At 32.5% G+C, this 16,251-nt stretch overlaps 1 protein-coding gene across 2 annotated transcripts in view; it reads left to right on the top strand.

Moving 5' to 3' along the window:
* The window catches only part of LOC143069316 (protein TALPID3-like), a 183,191-nt gene that overhangs the window by 67,474 nt on the left and 99,466 nt on the right, over positions 1 to 16,251 (top strand). For both annotated transcript variants that reach the window (XM_076243883.1, XM_076243884.1), the window contains exon 9: positions 9,176 to 9,281. In XM_076243883.1, coding sequence (XP_076099998.1) covers positions 9,176 to 9,281 — 106 coding nt within the window. The remainder of the gene's footprint in view (positions 1 to 9,175; positions 9,282 to 16,251) is intronic.

The raw sequence follows: 16,251 nt of genomic DNA, 5'->3' as shown, positions 1-16,251 counted from the left end.
GTCATCAACAGGGGCATCAGCAACACTATATTTAGTGTATTGAATGATTGTAAGGTGTACAATGTATTCTCATTTGGTTTATATGACCTTGAAGGCTTGACCTCATTTTCTTAAATCATGTTAAGTTTATAAAACTATGTGATTGTGGTAGTAAGTAAAGCTTTATATTTAGTACTATCATTATAATATCAATGATTATAGTAAAGAAGGTGAGACATTTCAGTGTGTGCACTCTTGTTATAGTAATCAATGATTCAGAATGTCAAATGATTTTTCAGGCTACTGTGGGTTCATGTCTATTTGTGGGATACCAATTTTCGTGTATTATGTGGGTACACATGAATAATGAATTTTAATATTCATTGAAAGACAAATTTTATAAAGGCTTGAATTTAGACTGACAAAACCATGAAATCAAATATCCAAGAAAAATACATGTTTTCCAAAAAAATTACCAGAAAAACAAGATCTCAAAAAATGCTGAAAGAGAGTTGAAAGACAATCAAACTCACAACACCATGGCTAGTATAGAAAAAGACCAACAGACAAACCAGTACACTGATCACAACACAGAAAACTGTAGATTGAATAGCACAAACTCATCCAAAAATGGGGGGGGAGATCTTAGGTGCTCTTGAAAGTTAAGCAGATCCTGCTCCACATGTGGCACCCATTGTAACACCAAAACCATTTGATGACTCCTTCTGGAGTTCAAATCCTTATTTAAATGATGATATTTGACTAATTGTCTCGCCTGCCACGAAAGTCCAGGAAAACAAACTACTTGTGATAGAAGGATATTTTGTATAATTAGTTGCATTACTATCTGTACACACTTTTTTATACACTTATCTTAAGTCAGGAGCCTGTTTTTCATAAGTGTTTCTTGTTTTTGTTGAGCCAGTGACTTTTGTCGCAAAAGCACGGATACCCTACATTCCATCATCAGCTGTAGCGTCATTTTGCAGCGTCCACAAATATTCTCTTTGTGGTTAAAGACTTTCTTAAACTATCCTTAGACAGAAGCTTGTTAATGATTAAAAGCTAGTATCTAGAAGGAAATTTGTAAAAAATTATTTTTCTATTTTTGTACGACGTCAAAAAAATTTGCAGTCGCAAAATTGGTATCACATCGTTGTCAGCGTCTTCTGAAGACATTTGGTTTCTGGAAAATAACTTAAGTTTAAGTAAATATAAATCTATGATATTAAAATATTTTGGGGGTTATGGTCCTAAATGTTTAGGATTTGGTGGCCAAATTGGGGCCCGAAAAATCATTTTTAGCTCACCTGACCTGGAAGGTCAAGTGAGCTTTTCTCATCACTTGGCGTCCGTCGTCTGGTGTCCTGCGTCCGTCGTCCGTAAACTTTTACAAAAATCTTCTCCTCTGAAACTACTGGGCCAAATTTAACTAAACTTGGCCCCAATCATCCTTGGGGTATCTAGTTTAAAAAATGTGTCCGCTGACCTGTCCATCAAACCAAGATGGCCGCCATGGCTAAAAATAGAACACAGGGGTAAAATGTATATTTTGGCTTATATCTTTAAAACCAAAGTATTTAGAGCAAATCCGACATAGTAAAATTGTTGATCAGGTCAAGATCTATCTGCCCTGAAATTTTCAGACGAATCCGACAACCTGTTGTTGGGTTGCTGCCCCTCAATTGGTAATTTTAAGGAAATTTTGCAGTTTTTGGTTATTATCTTGAATACTAATATAGATGGAGATAAACTGTAAACAGCAATAATGTTCAGCAAAGTAAGAACTACAAATAAGTCAACATGACCAAAATTGTCAGTCAACCCCTTAAGGAGTTATTGCCCTTTATAGTCAATTTTAACAACTTTTTCGTCATTTTTTGTAACTTGTACAAAAATCTTCCTCTCTGAAACTACTGGGCCAAATTTAAACTAAGTCGGCCACAATCATTATTGTGGTATATAGTTTAAAAAATGTGTCCGATGACCCCACCTACCAAACAAAATGGCCCACATGGCTAAAATTAGAACATAGTGGTAAAATGCAGTTTTTGCTTTATATCTTTGAAACTAAGACATTTAGGGCAAATCTTTCAACATTTAAATGTCCATCAGAATAAGATCTATCCTCTCACAAATTTTCAGATGAATCCTACAACCCGTTGTTGGGTTGCTGCCCTAAAATTGGTAATTTTAAGGAAATTTTGCAGTTATTGGTTATTATCTTGAATACTATTATAGATAGAGATAAACTGTAAACAGCAATAATGTTCACCAAAGTAAGAACTACAAATAAGTCAAACATGACCAAAATTGTTAGTCAACCCCTTAAGGAGTTATTGCCCTTTACACTACAAAAGTCTAAAAGTCTGAAAAGACCAGTTTTTGTCTTGATTTGCATGAACTTTTACTCGACATTCTCCAAAAGTATGACTTGTGTCTTAATTTTTCTTGACAAATTCTCATTTATATCAAATTTGTATGAAATTTACTTGACATATTCTTGACATTCTGAATATGGTCTTAAAATTTCTTGACAAATTCTTGACATTTGAATACTGTCTTAAAATTTCTTGACATATTCTTGACATTCTTATTTTTTCTCAGTATGGCTTGACATATTCTGAACATTTGGAATTGTGTCTTAAATTTACTTGACAGTTCTCACTTTTACAAATCATGACCAATATTCATGATATAACTTTAATCTTTATTTCTCTTTACATAATATACTGTTGTTTCAAGTTACACTTCTTACAACAAAAAATGAACGTTGGGCATGTAAAATAATTGAAAATGTTGTATTGTCTTGAGATAATTAGCTGTCAATTTATTTTTAAAAGTTACTATTTTAGCCATGATTATGTGTCATTTTCTGTTTTAAGTCTTTTATGATGTATTTAAATGGGTAATTATGGGTGCAAACTCCATTGGAAATTTGATTTGAGATTACGACCATATCTTGAGGGAAAAATTTTTTTTTTTTTATTTATATATAACCAATTTTAAGTTCTTTGACTACAGTTCTACAGTTATTCTGTGTCAGAAACCTATTATGTGTCAAATATTTAATTACAATCCAAATTCAGAACTGTATCAAGCGTAAATATTGTCTTCATTTTTGCCTCAACTGTTCATGGTTGGACCTCTGAGGTCGTATCAAGCTTTGCTCTGTAAAGATAAACTGTAAACAGCAATAATGTTCAGCAAAGTAAGATCTACAAATAAATCAATATGACCAAAATTGTCAATTGACCCCTTAAGGATTTTTGTCTATAAAAATCAAATTTTAAACAATTTTAGTAAATTTTTGTAATCTTTTACTCTAATGTTCTCCTTTGAAACTGATGAGACAAATTGAACCAAAATTATCCACAATCATGATAGTAGTGTATTTAGTTTAAAAAATGTGTCTGATGACCCTGCCTGCCAACCAAGATGGATGCCATGGCTAAAAATAGAATGTAGGGGGTAAAATGCAGTTTTTGGCTTATACTTTGAAACTAAAGCTGCAAAAGTATAACAGTTGCATTATTTCATGCATCAATTGTAAACAAAAATAGCAGGTGAGCGACACAGGCTCCTTGGAGCCTCTAGTTAAATTTGTCTAAATTGAGGTCAATATAAGGGTCCAAAATTAAAGTTTTGATTATTGAATTATTCCTGCTGTATGATATTCTAAATAATAATGTGCATTTAGATTTTTTATTTTTGGTCCTGATTTCAAATACTCTAGTTCAGGGAAACAATGCGCATGTGCAAGATCGATCGTGATTTTGCGTTATCTACTGATTAGATACGAGATTTGATAAACTGGGGCATTATCAGTTTATTGATTTATCAGATCGGCATCGTAATTACTGCAGTCAGATTAATGAACACTTTATTTTCAAGAAGCATATACATGCTATGGCAAACGAAGATATACAATATATGACAAACATAAGACAGCAGAGAACAGAAGTTACAGAGTATACAATAATATTATGACAATCATATGTGATCTAATTTTCCAAGCTGCATTTAATAATTGCAAAGTTTTACTGTCAGAGATTTAGAATAAATTATCTAACTTGTGCCGATTTGACCAAGAACAGTTGAATAAATATAAAATTCTATACACACAGATCTATACGTTGGCCATGATAAAACAAAATGATATGCGTCCTCCAAAACATTCATATTGCAACATATACAAATTCTATTTTCTCTTTGAGTATTGAGATAACGACCAACTTCAACATTTAATCTAAGTGTGCCGCTACGCAATTCTGTTAATATAGATACATATTACAATGAAAATCTAATATCTTTCCACTGACATATTAAAACAGACTATTTTGACCGTTATGTTAATTAATCTTACTGATTACAAAAGGAACGGTTTGATATATGTCACCTGACTTTGAGTGTTACCTTCACGTAAAAATGGACAGATTCATGCTGTGAGGTTCACTTTATAGCAGATCTCTGTATATTCAAGAAGGTACGGGTGCTATTTCATTACCATATCTGAGGCACTGATCTTAGGTCATAAAAAAAAAAAGTCAATCAACACCTAGGCCATATGGTATCATAAAGTTTTACCTTAAACTATTAATCTCACCAGGCGACAGTTAGACACAATTAATATACCCTTAATAATCATAATCATGTTCTGACTGTTAGGTACCATTAAAATATATGTTCAAAATGCTAGCCCTGATTGCATGCGTGTATTGAATTTACATATATTTTTTTGTACTTAATTCAATATAATATTGATATATATTAATATTATATACAGAATATCTAGTTAATTTCAATGAGATTTAATAAGATCTAAAACAGAAAAAAAGATACTTTATATTTTTTTGTTGTAACTTCAGAAAGTAAATTTTCTCGCATATATATATATATATATATATAGTTTGGCATTTGATTACATACTTTTAATGAACAGTGTTGTTATACAGTATTACAATTACTATAGAAAAAAGAACCCCCCCCCCCCTTAGACAAAAAGAAAACAATTATTTTCATCTTGTCGAAAGCAAGGAGGTCTTTAAGATTTATGAGTGAAATATCTGCCTACTTGGATCTTTTGACATACATCCTTCTTTTTGACAAGTTTCGCGAAAGCGATACTTAGCGATCATAGATTCCGTCGTCAGCATTCACGCCGACTACTTCAGCATACATGCAGGTTCAGTCTGTGGTTAAAGTTTTGTTTTACATCAAAATCGTTGTCAAACATAAAGTATTTTTTGGGAAATTGGGACAGAAGCTTCTTTCTGTTCAAAATACAGTATCCAGGGCAGAATTTTGCAAATATTTATTTTCATTTTCCCGTATTTTACTACAAGATGGACTTAATTTTTCCTGAACAGTTAATTTCATGTTTTTTCTGAGGTTGAAAATTTTTATGCAGTCATCAATAACTGTTTTGTTTAATCGTCCAGTTGCATATCCATGCAGGTCAAGATCATGATAATAATATATGAATGTTGAAACTATTTTGTTCTACATTGCGCTGGACTTTTCACTTTTTTATTCAAAATGCAACAGTCAGAGTAAAGACATTGTATATATATCTTATTAGTGCCGGTGTGGCTTTTTTGCTATGAGTTTAATTCCATATGATGACCTAGCTGTAGCTGTTTGATTTTATGGGAACTTATTTTAGTGTGTTTTGAACTAGGAACGTGTCTACTGTTCCAAGGTTTAACGATCAGATTATTTATACAATATTGAAAACATAACATTTATGAAGCCACGGTTATTTTTTTATTGAATACATCGTATAATATCATTCATTACGACTATGTGTTATGACCAGCAACAACTTTTCAAAAAGCTCCGTTTTACATGACAGTCATATGGTTTAGATTGTTTATCTATATTCCCCTTGAAAAAAGGCTAAAGGGAATAAAATTATGTAGTGTCACCATTGTATGATATACTAGCTGTTTTGGCAATTATATTAATGCCATTACGCCAGCATGTTTCTGGAAATTATTCTCAATTGCTAAAAATGATATTTCTGCACATAAACTTCCTCAAAGTACTTAACAGCTTCCAGGGACTTGAAGGACCTCGTTCCTTCTTTATCAAACATTTCGTTTTAGTTATTTGCAAGCAGTAATTTCAAAATTATTTTCCAATTTTCTCCTGTAATTTTCAAACACTATGTCTCGAAATTTTTCACAATATTTTTTATTTTACTTTATTAAACATAAACATAAACAACCAAAAAACAGATGACACTCAACGACTTCACAGGTAAACGGGAAAGCGGCAGGCGTCCTAATAAACACCTATTGAACATTGAATATTGATGTGTACTATATTTGACTTTGCCCCCAGTTCATTCAAATCTCGCATATTCTCGCATGGATTTTAATTAAACGCTTGACCCACTCAGAATTCTAGGTCGCCAACAAGCTTTCCCTGAACTACTCTATTGAAGTCCATATTAATGATTGAAGGGACCAAAATTAAACTTTGTTCGATTTCAACTTAAATTAAATGTTGGTTTTTTTCTTCATATGCTGAATATAACCATGTAAACTTATACTTGTACATGTTCTAAAATTGACATATTGAAAGAATAATAAAGAATGTTGCACTTTTGTTTTCAAATTCCTTTTATTGAATCATTGAGTTTTCGCAACACCAATTTAAACTAAATCTAATGGATGTAAAAATATCTTCATCAAATATTCTTGTTACCTTTCAAGTTGAGTTGTAATAATCAATAGGTAGAAAAAGGTTAGATAAACCAAAAGAAAATTTTAAATTTAAATGGATTGATGATAAATTCTAGACTTTCTATTCTTATCAAGAAATGATTTCTCTGTTTGTTACTGCACAACAGGGTTATGTTGGAATACATGTATTAGGAAATGTTGAGCAACAGAAGGATTTGCAGACCAACTGAGAGCATTATTTACTGTTATAGTGACAAATAGATAGAGAATTATCCAATGATTTGAATTGTACATTCCTAGGAAACTTGATTACTGGTACAAATGTTATCATCTGACTCACAGTAACATATAAGCTACACTTCAATTGACTGCCTTTATATGGAAAGGATGTATAAAAAGATTTTAAAAAAGCCAATATATTGAATAAAAGATGTTGTACTGAGAAAACCAGAAATATCAACTTAGGCACCTAAAGCAGCGTACAATGTAAACAATTTGTATGGTTTGTTGACATCAACTTCATGCAAGCTATGTGATTTATCTGTGCAAAATATATAAGGAAAGCAATATGCCTTAAGTCTCCTCATGATCATGAACACAGTTGTTATTATATATATAATGATTGAAGACACAATCCCTGTAGTTCTTATATTCTGGCAACTGTTATTAACAACAGCATAGTGTATTGCACAAAAGCAAAAAACTGAATATACGTCGCTGTTACGTTTGAATTACCTCCTTTACACTGCTTTTAAATTATGTATAAAGCAATGTTGTATTGTCTTGAGATAATTAGCTGTCAATTTATTTTTAAAAGTTACTATTTTAGCCACGATTATGTGTCATTTTCTATTTTAAGTCTTTTATGATGTATTTAAATGGGTAATTATGGTTGCAAACTCCATTGGAAATTTGATTTGAGATTACGACCATATCTTGAGGGAAAGATTTTTTTTGTTTTTTTTTTAATTTATATATAACCAATTTTAAGTTCTACAGTTATTCTGAGTCAGAAACCTATTGTGTGTCAAATATTTAATTACAATCCAAATTCAGACCTGTATCAAGTGCGAATATTGTGTCTATTTTTGCCCCAACTGTTCAGGGTTGAACTTCTGTGGTCGTATCAAGCTGTACTCAGCAAAGCATTTTATTTATGGAACCCTTACAAATTTGTATTTAACTTTGGTGTCTGCTTTATATCTCATAAGATAACTTCCCTTTAGTTTTTCAGAAATCTCTGATATGACATTGAGAAATTATTTAACTTTCTTCTTAAAAAACATGATTGGCATATCAAGTGATCAAAGCTCAGCTGTTTATATTTTGTTATTGCTCATTGTCTTGAAAACAATAACATATATAGAAATACTTTAAACAGTAAAAATGATCAGCAAAACAATATAAAAACAGATTTTAGTCAAATTATATTCTCTAGTAGAACTGTTGAAGATGCACAATGACTCAGGTGGGCAATACTGTGGATTCATTTTTTTTTCTTGGGTATCAATTTTCGTGGATTGCTGAAAACTTGCATATTTGTGGATATTTAATTTCCTGGTTTTACCTATTTCTGTATACAACACCTATTGAAAATATATTATTCGTTGAACATTTGAATTCGTGGTTCACCTGTTACCACGAAACCCACGAAAATTGGTATCCAACAAATAATAAAGAATTCACAGTATTAGTTGTAATATTATATTAAACTTAAAGCTGTCTAATTCATGTTCACCCATTTTAAGCAAATTCACATATTTTATTTATAACAATGTAAAACATTTATCCAAACTATTAAAAGTCTAGAATAAATAATAAACAGGCCACGAGCATGGAAATATGTAGCTTCGTTTCGTGTGTATTTAAAAGTCTAGACGCCATCTAATTAATAATCGAGTTGACCTCTAAAGTCATGCAATGACCGTATAAGCAATGTAAACATAAATATAGATATAAATAGATTAAACAAACTCGTGCTGGTGGATTATTCTAGGTCTATTTAATTTCATATTATAGATGAAAAATAAATGTTTATCATCGTTTTTACCTGTATAAGATTGAATTTTTGTGGATCGAATCAGTCAATCAAATGATTTATCTTTGTTTCACTTTCAATGTTGACATTCTTTTCCTTTAAATAACTATACACATACAATTCACATGATATCCATCTCAAGCTAAGGGTTTAAATTGAAGTTCACATGAATACGGATTCAATGAGGTCGAATTATTTACTTGCAAGCAAATAATTCATAATCAATGTTTTTTAGCTTAGTTTGACAAAATTGAACCATATTGGCTGCTAAAAGCTAATTATTATTTCACTATTTGCATTTAATAATTGATTGAGCAAAAAAAAAGTTATTTTATTTTTTATACATCTCGTAGCTAGTGCCCTTTATATAAGAAGTTGAAATCGGAAATAATATATCTAAATGTGATCTGAATGTTTTCAAGAAACTGGTAATTTTATCCAAATTTATACTAGATTTTTATTATTTTAGGGCAGATATTGATGAACACCTGTCTAAATCACCTGAATTAAGAAAAGCAGAAAAGCTTGTAGGAGACTTATCTGGTATAAATGATGATGTCAAGTCACTTGTTCATGTAAGTTCTGTATAGTCTTTACAATTGTTTGTTTGTTGTTAGGCAGTTAACTGCCTTATGCTAGCATCCTAGATTTGTGTTCCCCCCAACAAATGCTGATAGAAGTGCCATTGTTATTATCTAGCAGGCTTATATATTATTTATAAATAATTGGGCACTTTTTCATACTTTTACTTCTGGAATACAAAAAATATGAGCAGAATAACCTTAAATTATCGTTGAGTGACCTGAAATATTTAAAGTTGCATAAAGGAAATAGTGCTCAACAGAAATCTATAGGTAGTTTATTACCACCTGTGCCTTTGTCTAAGATGTCAAAGAATAATAATTCTATGAAATATTTCATTGCTGAAAATCCTGATTACTAGTCATTTACATTTCCAACAGAGCAAAAGGCGCAGGAATATTGTTTGGCGTGACTCGCTGTAAGCAGTCTTAGTTGGCGGTAATTTTAACTTTTAGTTTAAAATTTTAAAACGAAACGTTAGCTATAAATGTAGTAGGTATATTCATTGTACATTGATTCTGATAAGGTAAAGTCCGATTAAAAGTAAGTATTGTTTTTCATGATATTCTTTTTGTTTAAGAAGATTGTAAGTAAAGTAATCTTTATTTAAAGTCAGGTTGCATATACATAATAACAAGGAACATGAACCGACTGATTATTTAATTGATTTCAATTAAATGTATGCTCATTTAAATTCCTTTCTTTTATTAAATTATTCCGTTTATGAATGAAATAGAATCAGTAATCCACTTCGATTAGTTGAAATATTTTAAGGAATGTGGAACAACTCGTCCCAGAGACATGTTGGACCAAGTCCACTTCCGCTGTTTTAAAGATGAACTTGTCCACAGTGATTCTCCAAAATCCCTTGTCAGACTTACTAAGGGTTTCATAAAATGTCTAGGGGAGCCATCAATCTTTTGTTTGTGCATTATGGTCAATATTGGGGTATTTTGAACTGCCTAAAGAAGGGAGGGGTTTACTAATATAATAAAGAAGATGTGGTATGATTGCCAATGAGACAACTATCTACAAAAGACCAAAATGACACAGACATTAACAACTATAGGTCACTGTACGGCCTTCAACAATGAGCAAAACCCATACCGCATAGTCAGCTATTATAGGCCCCGATAAGACAATTTAAAACAATTTAAACCAGAAAACTAACGGCCTTATTTATATAAAAAAATGAACAAAAAAACAAATATGTAACACATAAACAAACGACAACCACTGAATTACAGGCTCCTGACTTGGGACAGGCACATACATAAATAATGTGGCGGGGTTAAACATGTTAGCGGGATCCCAACCCTCCCCCTAACCTGGGACAGTGGTATAACAGTACAACATAAGAATGAACTATAAAAATAAGTTGAAATAGGCTTAACTCATCAGATGGACAAAAATACAAGTAGACGTGGCCGGGTACTTATACATCCCGACACAAAAAGACGCAATGAACAGATCTGAGAGTACTCCCAGTTATCTGACAGCTAGTTCAAAGCCACTAACAACTAATAAAAAAATCATGCATCTAAGACTAAACTATCAATCCGTACACATCCAACTGTTAATAGAATATAGGGTGAGTCCATGGGGGTTACCCCATGCCACCTTCAATTTGAGACTGTGTTTTTATCTTGTAAACAGTTGCGATCCTAACCCCTTAACCATATAAATACAATTGTTTTACTTTGTCTTATCAGGGTCTTTTATAGCTGACTATGCGGTATGGGCTTTGCTCATTGTTGAAGGCCGTACGGTGACCTATAGTTGTTAATGTCTGTGTCATTTTGGTCTTTTGTTGATAGTTGTCTCATTGGCAATCATTCCACATCTTCTTTTTTATAATGTATAGGAAAATAAAGCAAATCAAATGAAAATGATTTTGGGGAGTTCCCAGCATCATCCCCACCCCTTCTGTTTGAGAACTTGTAAACAGTTGACATCCCAACTCTTAAACCATATTTATTTATGTATAAGACAATATAGGGGGAGTCCCTTGGGGTTACCCCACCACCTCCTATTTGAGAGTGGTTGAGTTCCCCACCCCTACAACATATATATTCATGTACGGGACAATATAACAAATCAAAAAAAAATATAGGGGGAACCCCTGGGGGTCAACACCACCCCTTCTGATTTTGCAACTTGTAAACAGTCCAGATTCCCACCCCTAATCCATATATATTCTTATATGGGACAATAAAACAAATCAAATTAGATTAAGGAGGAGTCCTGGGGGGTCACCCCACCCCCTCCTGTTTGAGAACTTGTACAAGGTTGAGAACCCTACCCCTTTATCATATATATTGATATTATTGTACTGCAATAAAACAAATCAACTGAAATAGGGGAAGTCTACAGGGATCACCCTCACCACTCTTCATTTTGAAAACTTGCAAATGATCGAGCCCCACCCCAAACCTTTTATATTCTTGAATGGGACATTAAAACAAATGTAATTTATGAAATAATGGGCAAGTCCCCTAGGGATGAACCACCACCTCCTTCTGAGAACTTGTAAACCATATATTCCAAAAATATATTCCTGTTTGTCATTTCAAACATTTGAATGACATACAGGGTCAATCTCCTAGGCGTCTCATTATACATATCATTTTAGTCTAGACCAAACCAATTTGTACTGGACTTGTCAGGCAACCATGGGAATGACGAGTTATGGAACTTTGTTTTGGAGAATTGGTACTACGCATCCTGTTACTATTATTTCTTGTTTTATAATTATAAAAATAGGTCTATGATGATTTTACTTAAATTATTTTTTGAGTAATTATTTTTTATTCATGGGCCTATAAAATTTTCATTTATGGCTCATTTTAAAGGAAGCATAATAACTGTGCTTATCCGGTTACCTGTGGGCTATTGTAATACCTATTGCCTGACCAGTAAAAAAAAAGGCAATACAATTGTACAATAGGTATTGTGAGAGCTAATATTAACAGGTGGTCATTTAACTACATGTAGATTTTCTTGGTTGTTTTTGACAGACTTAATTTAAATGATTGATAGCTATAAAATATAAAAAAGAAATATTTGCAAGCCCATACCGCATAGTCAGCTATAAAAGGCCCCGAAATGATAATGTAAAACAATTCAAACCAGAAAACTAACGGCCTTATTTATTTATATAAAAAAATGAAGTAAAACAAATATATGTAACACATAAACAAACGACAACCACTGAATTGCAGGCTCCCGACTTGGGACAGGCACATACATACATAATGTGGCAGGGTTAAACAATGTAAGCGGGATCCCAACCCTCCCCCTAACCTGGGACAGTGGTATAACAGTACATGTACAACATAAGAACGAACTATAGAACTCAGTTGAAAAAGGCTTAACTCCTCAGATGGACAAAAATACAAGTGAAAGCTAGCTTACTCTCCTCATGTTGGCTTCTGGTTACATGTAATAAAATCTGATAACAATTGTTTACTTAAAGATGTATATTATTCAAACCTGCAATTAACCAATGGATTTGCTAAAAGGATTGAACAGTTACTTGCTACATTACATTTTTCACATGTTTGGAAAAATCATGATACTGTTTCAAAAAGGCGTTTATTATATGCATTTCATACCAAACTTAATGATAGATATCTTAATTATTGGAAAGAAAATATATTTTGTGATAATGAATCAGTACACGGTAATAAGCTGAGAACATATAGACAGATTAAAGAAAATTATAAATTGGAAACCTATTTATTGTTAAATATAGACAGAAAAGTAATAGGGCATTTTGCTAAAATTCGCATTAGTAATTGTGTTCTTAGAATTGAACAAGGGCGTCACACTAAAACCCCTTAAGAAGAAAGAATTTGTCCTTTGTGTCTCTTAGAAGTTGAAGATGAATTTCATTTCACTTTAAAATGTACAAAACTAAATATAATTAGAGACCAATTGTTTTCTAAAATTAGTGAAATAGTTCCATCTTTTTATACGACCTCAAAAATTGAAAATTTTTTGGTCGTATATTGGTATCACGTTGGCATCGTCGCGTCTGCATCGTCGTCGTCCGAATACTTTTAGTTTTCGCACCCTAACTTTAGTAAAAGTGAATAGAAATCTATGAAATTTTAACACAAGGTTTATGACCACGAAAGGAAGGTTGGGATTGATTTTGGGAGTTTTGGTCCCAAAATTTTAGGGATTAGGGGCCAATAAGGGCCCAAATAAGCATTTTCTTGGTTTTCGCACAATAACTTAAGTTTAAGTTAATAGAAATCTATGAAATTTAAACACAAGGTTTATGACCACAAAAGGAAGGTAGGGATTGATTTGGGGAGTTGATGTCCCAATAGTTTAGGAATTAGAGACCAAAAAGGGGCCCAAATAAGCATTATTCTTGGTTTTCGCACAATAACTTTAGTATAAGTAAATAGAAATCAATGAAATTTAAACACAAGGTTTATGACCACAAAAGGAAGGTTGGGATTGATTTGGGGAGTTGAGATCCCAATAGTTTAGGAATTAGAGGCCAAAAAGGGGCCCAAATAAGCATTATTCTTGGTTTTCGCACCATAACTTTAGTATAAGTAAATCGAAATCTATGAAATTTAAACACAAGGTTTATGACCATAAAAGGAAGGTTGGGATTGATTTTGAGAGTTTTGGTCCCAACAGTTTAGGAATAAGGGGCCCAAAGGCTCCAAAATTGAACTTTGTTTGATTTCATCAAAAATTGAATAATTTGGGTTCTTTGATATGCCGAATCTAACTGTGTATGTAGATTCTTAATTTTTGGTCCCGTTTTCAAATTTGTCTACATTAAGGTCCAAAGGGTCCAAAATTAAACTTAGTTTGATTTTAACAAAAATTGAATCCTTGGGCTTCTTAGATATGCTGAATCTAAAAATGTACTTGGATTTTATATTATTGGCCCAGTTTTCAAGTTGGTCCAAATCGGGGTCCAAAATTAAACTTAGTTTGATTTCATCAAAAATTGAATAATTGGGGTTCTTTGATATGCCAAATCTAACTGTGTATGTAGATTCTTAATTTTTGGTCCCGTTTTCAAATTGTTCTACATTAAGGTCCAAAGGGTTCAAAATTAAACTAAGTTTGATTTTAACAAAAATTGAATTCTTGGGCTTCTTTGATATAGATTTTTGATTATTGGCCCAGTTTTCATGTTGGTTCAAATCAGGATAAAAAATTATTATATTAAGTATTGTGCAATAGCAAGAAATTTTCAATTGCACAGTATTCAGCAATAGCAAGAAATCTTCAATTGCGCAGTATTGTGCAATAGCAAGAAATTTTCAATTGCACAGTATTGCGCAATAGCAAGAAATCTTCAATTGCACAGTATTGCGCAATAGCAAGAAATCTTCAATTGCACAGGCCACTGGACGTTAAGCAACCAACAATCAATCAATCAATCAATTGCACAGTATTGTGCAATAGCAGTTTTCAATTGCACAGTATGGCACAATAGCTAGAAATATCTAATTGCACAATATTGCGCAATAGCAAGAAATTTTCAATTGGAGTTATCTTTCTTTGTCCAGAATAGTAGTTGAATCAACTTAAATCATTGTTTTATACAATATACAATGTATATTCACTTTTACTACCAACTGATAAATTAAAACAATCTTTACTGTTCAGTGATAACAAGCACTTTTTTTACATTTTAATATTTTATGATGTATTTAAATGAGTAGTTATTGTTGCAAACTCCATTAAAAATTTGAATTGAGATCAGTTTTGGAATAAGGGAAAGGGGGATGTGAAAAAAAAATTGGGGGGGGGGGGGGTTAAATTTTTCTCATTTCAGATTTCATAAATAAAAAGAAAATTTCTTCAAATTGTTTTTGAGAGGATTAATATTCAACAGCATAGTGAATTGCTCAATGGCAAAAAAATGCATTAGACCACATTCATTCAGAAAGCTATGCTGTGTCAACTATTTAAACACAATCCAAATTTAAAGCTGAATCCAGCTTGAATGTTGTGTCCATACTTGCCCCAACCGTTCAGGGTTCAACCTCTGCGATCATATAAAGCTGCGCCCTGCGGAGCATCTGGTTTAAATATGATCATCTAATAAAGCAAGATTTAAATTTTTGTATACGTGTGGTGAGACTGATATAGTTAGAATAATTGTTAAATTTAAAAGCGACGTGTACATTTCTAGAAATGCTTTATTAAGTACTAAATAACTTTGTGGTACCACCTTCTCATATATATATAAGCCCAGGTGGTCTAGCGGGACGGCTACAGTGGAGGCGATTTGGTGTCACGATATCTCAGGAAAATGGGTTGGAATCCTGGCGAGGGAAGAACAAAAAATTTACGAAAGCAAATTTACAAATCTAACATTGTTCGGTTGATGTTTAGACGAGTTGTATATACATAATGTACACAGCCATGTATCGCCATCACTGCTGGTGATCCGATTGATAAATCTGTTGTAGAGTTGTCACTGGCTAAGACATACTTATAAATATAATTATTTTCTGTGACTGTATCTTACATTAATTTGTAGGATCCTTTACTATAGATAATTTAGCTGATCTGTAAAAATAACATCTCCATGCCTTATATATCATGTACTGTTGTACGACACTAGATTTAAACTGGCGTGGAAAGGTAACACCCGGCCACCAAAAGCTTCATTTTGATGAAGCCCAGGTGGTCGTGTGGTCTAGCGAGACAGCTACAGTGCAGGCGATTTGGTGTCACAATATCTCAGAAGCATGGGTTCAAATCCCGGCGAGGGAAGAACAAAAAATTTGCGATAGCAAATTTACAGTTCTTACATAGTTGATGTTTAGATGAGTTGTATATACATAATGTACACCATGTACACAGCCAAGTATCACCATCACTGCTGGTGATCTGATGGATAAATCTGTTGTAGAGTTGTCACTGGCTCAGCATACCAGTACTTATAAATATAATTATTTTCTGTGACTGTATCTT

This window comes from Mytilus galloprovincialis, chromosome 3 (genome assembly GCF_965363235.1).
Source record: "Mytilus galloprovincialis chromosome 3, xbMytGall1.hap1.1, whole genome shotgun sequence".
NCBI classification, from domain to species: domain Eukaryota; kingdom Metazoa; phylum Mollusca; class Bivalvia; order Mytilida; family Mytilidae; genus Mytilus; species Mytilus galloprovincialis.
This window is presented reverse-complemented; position numbering and strand designations above follow the sequence as displayed.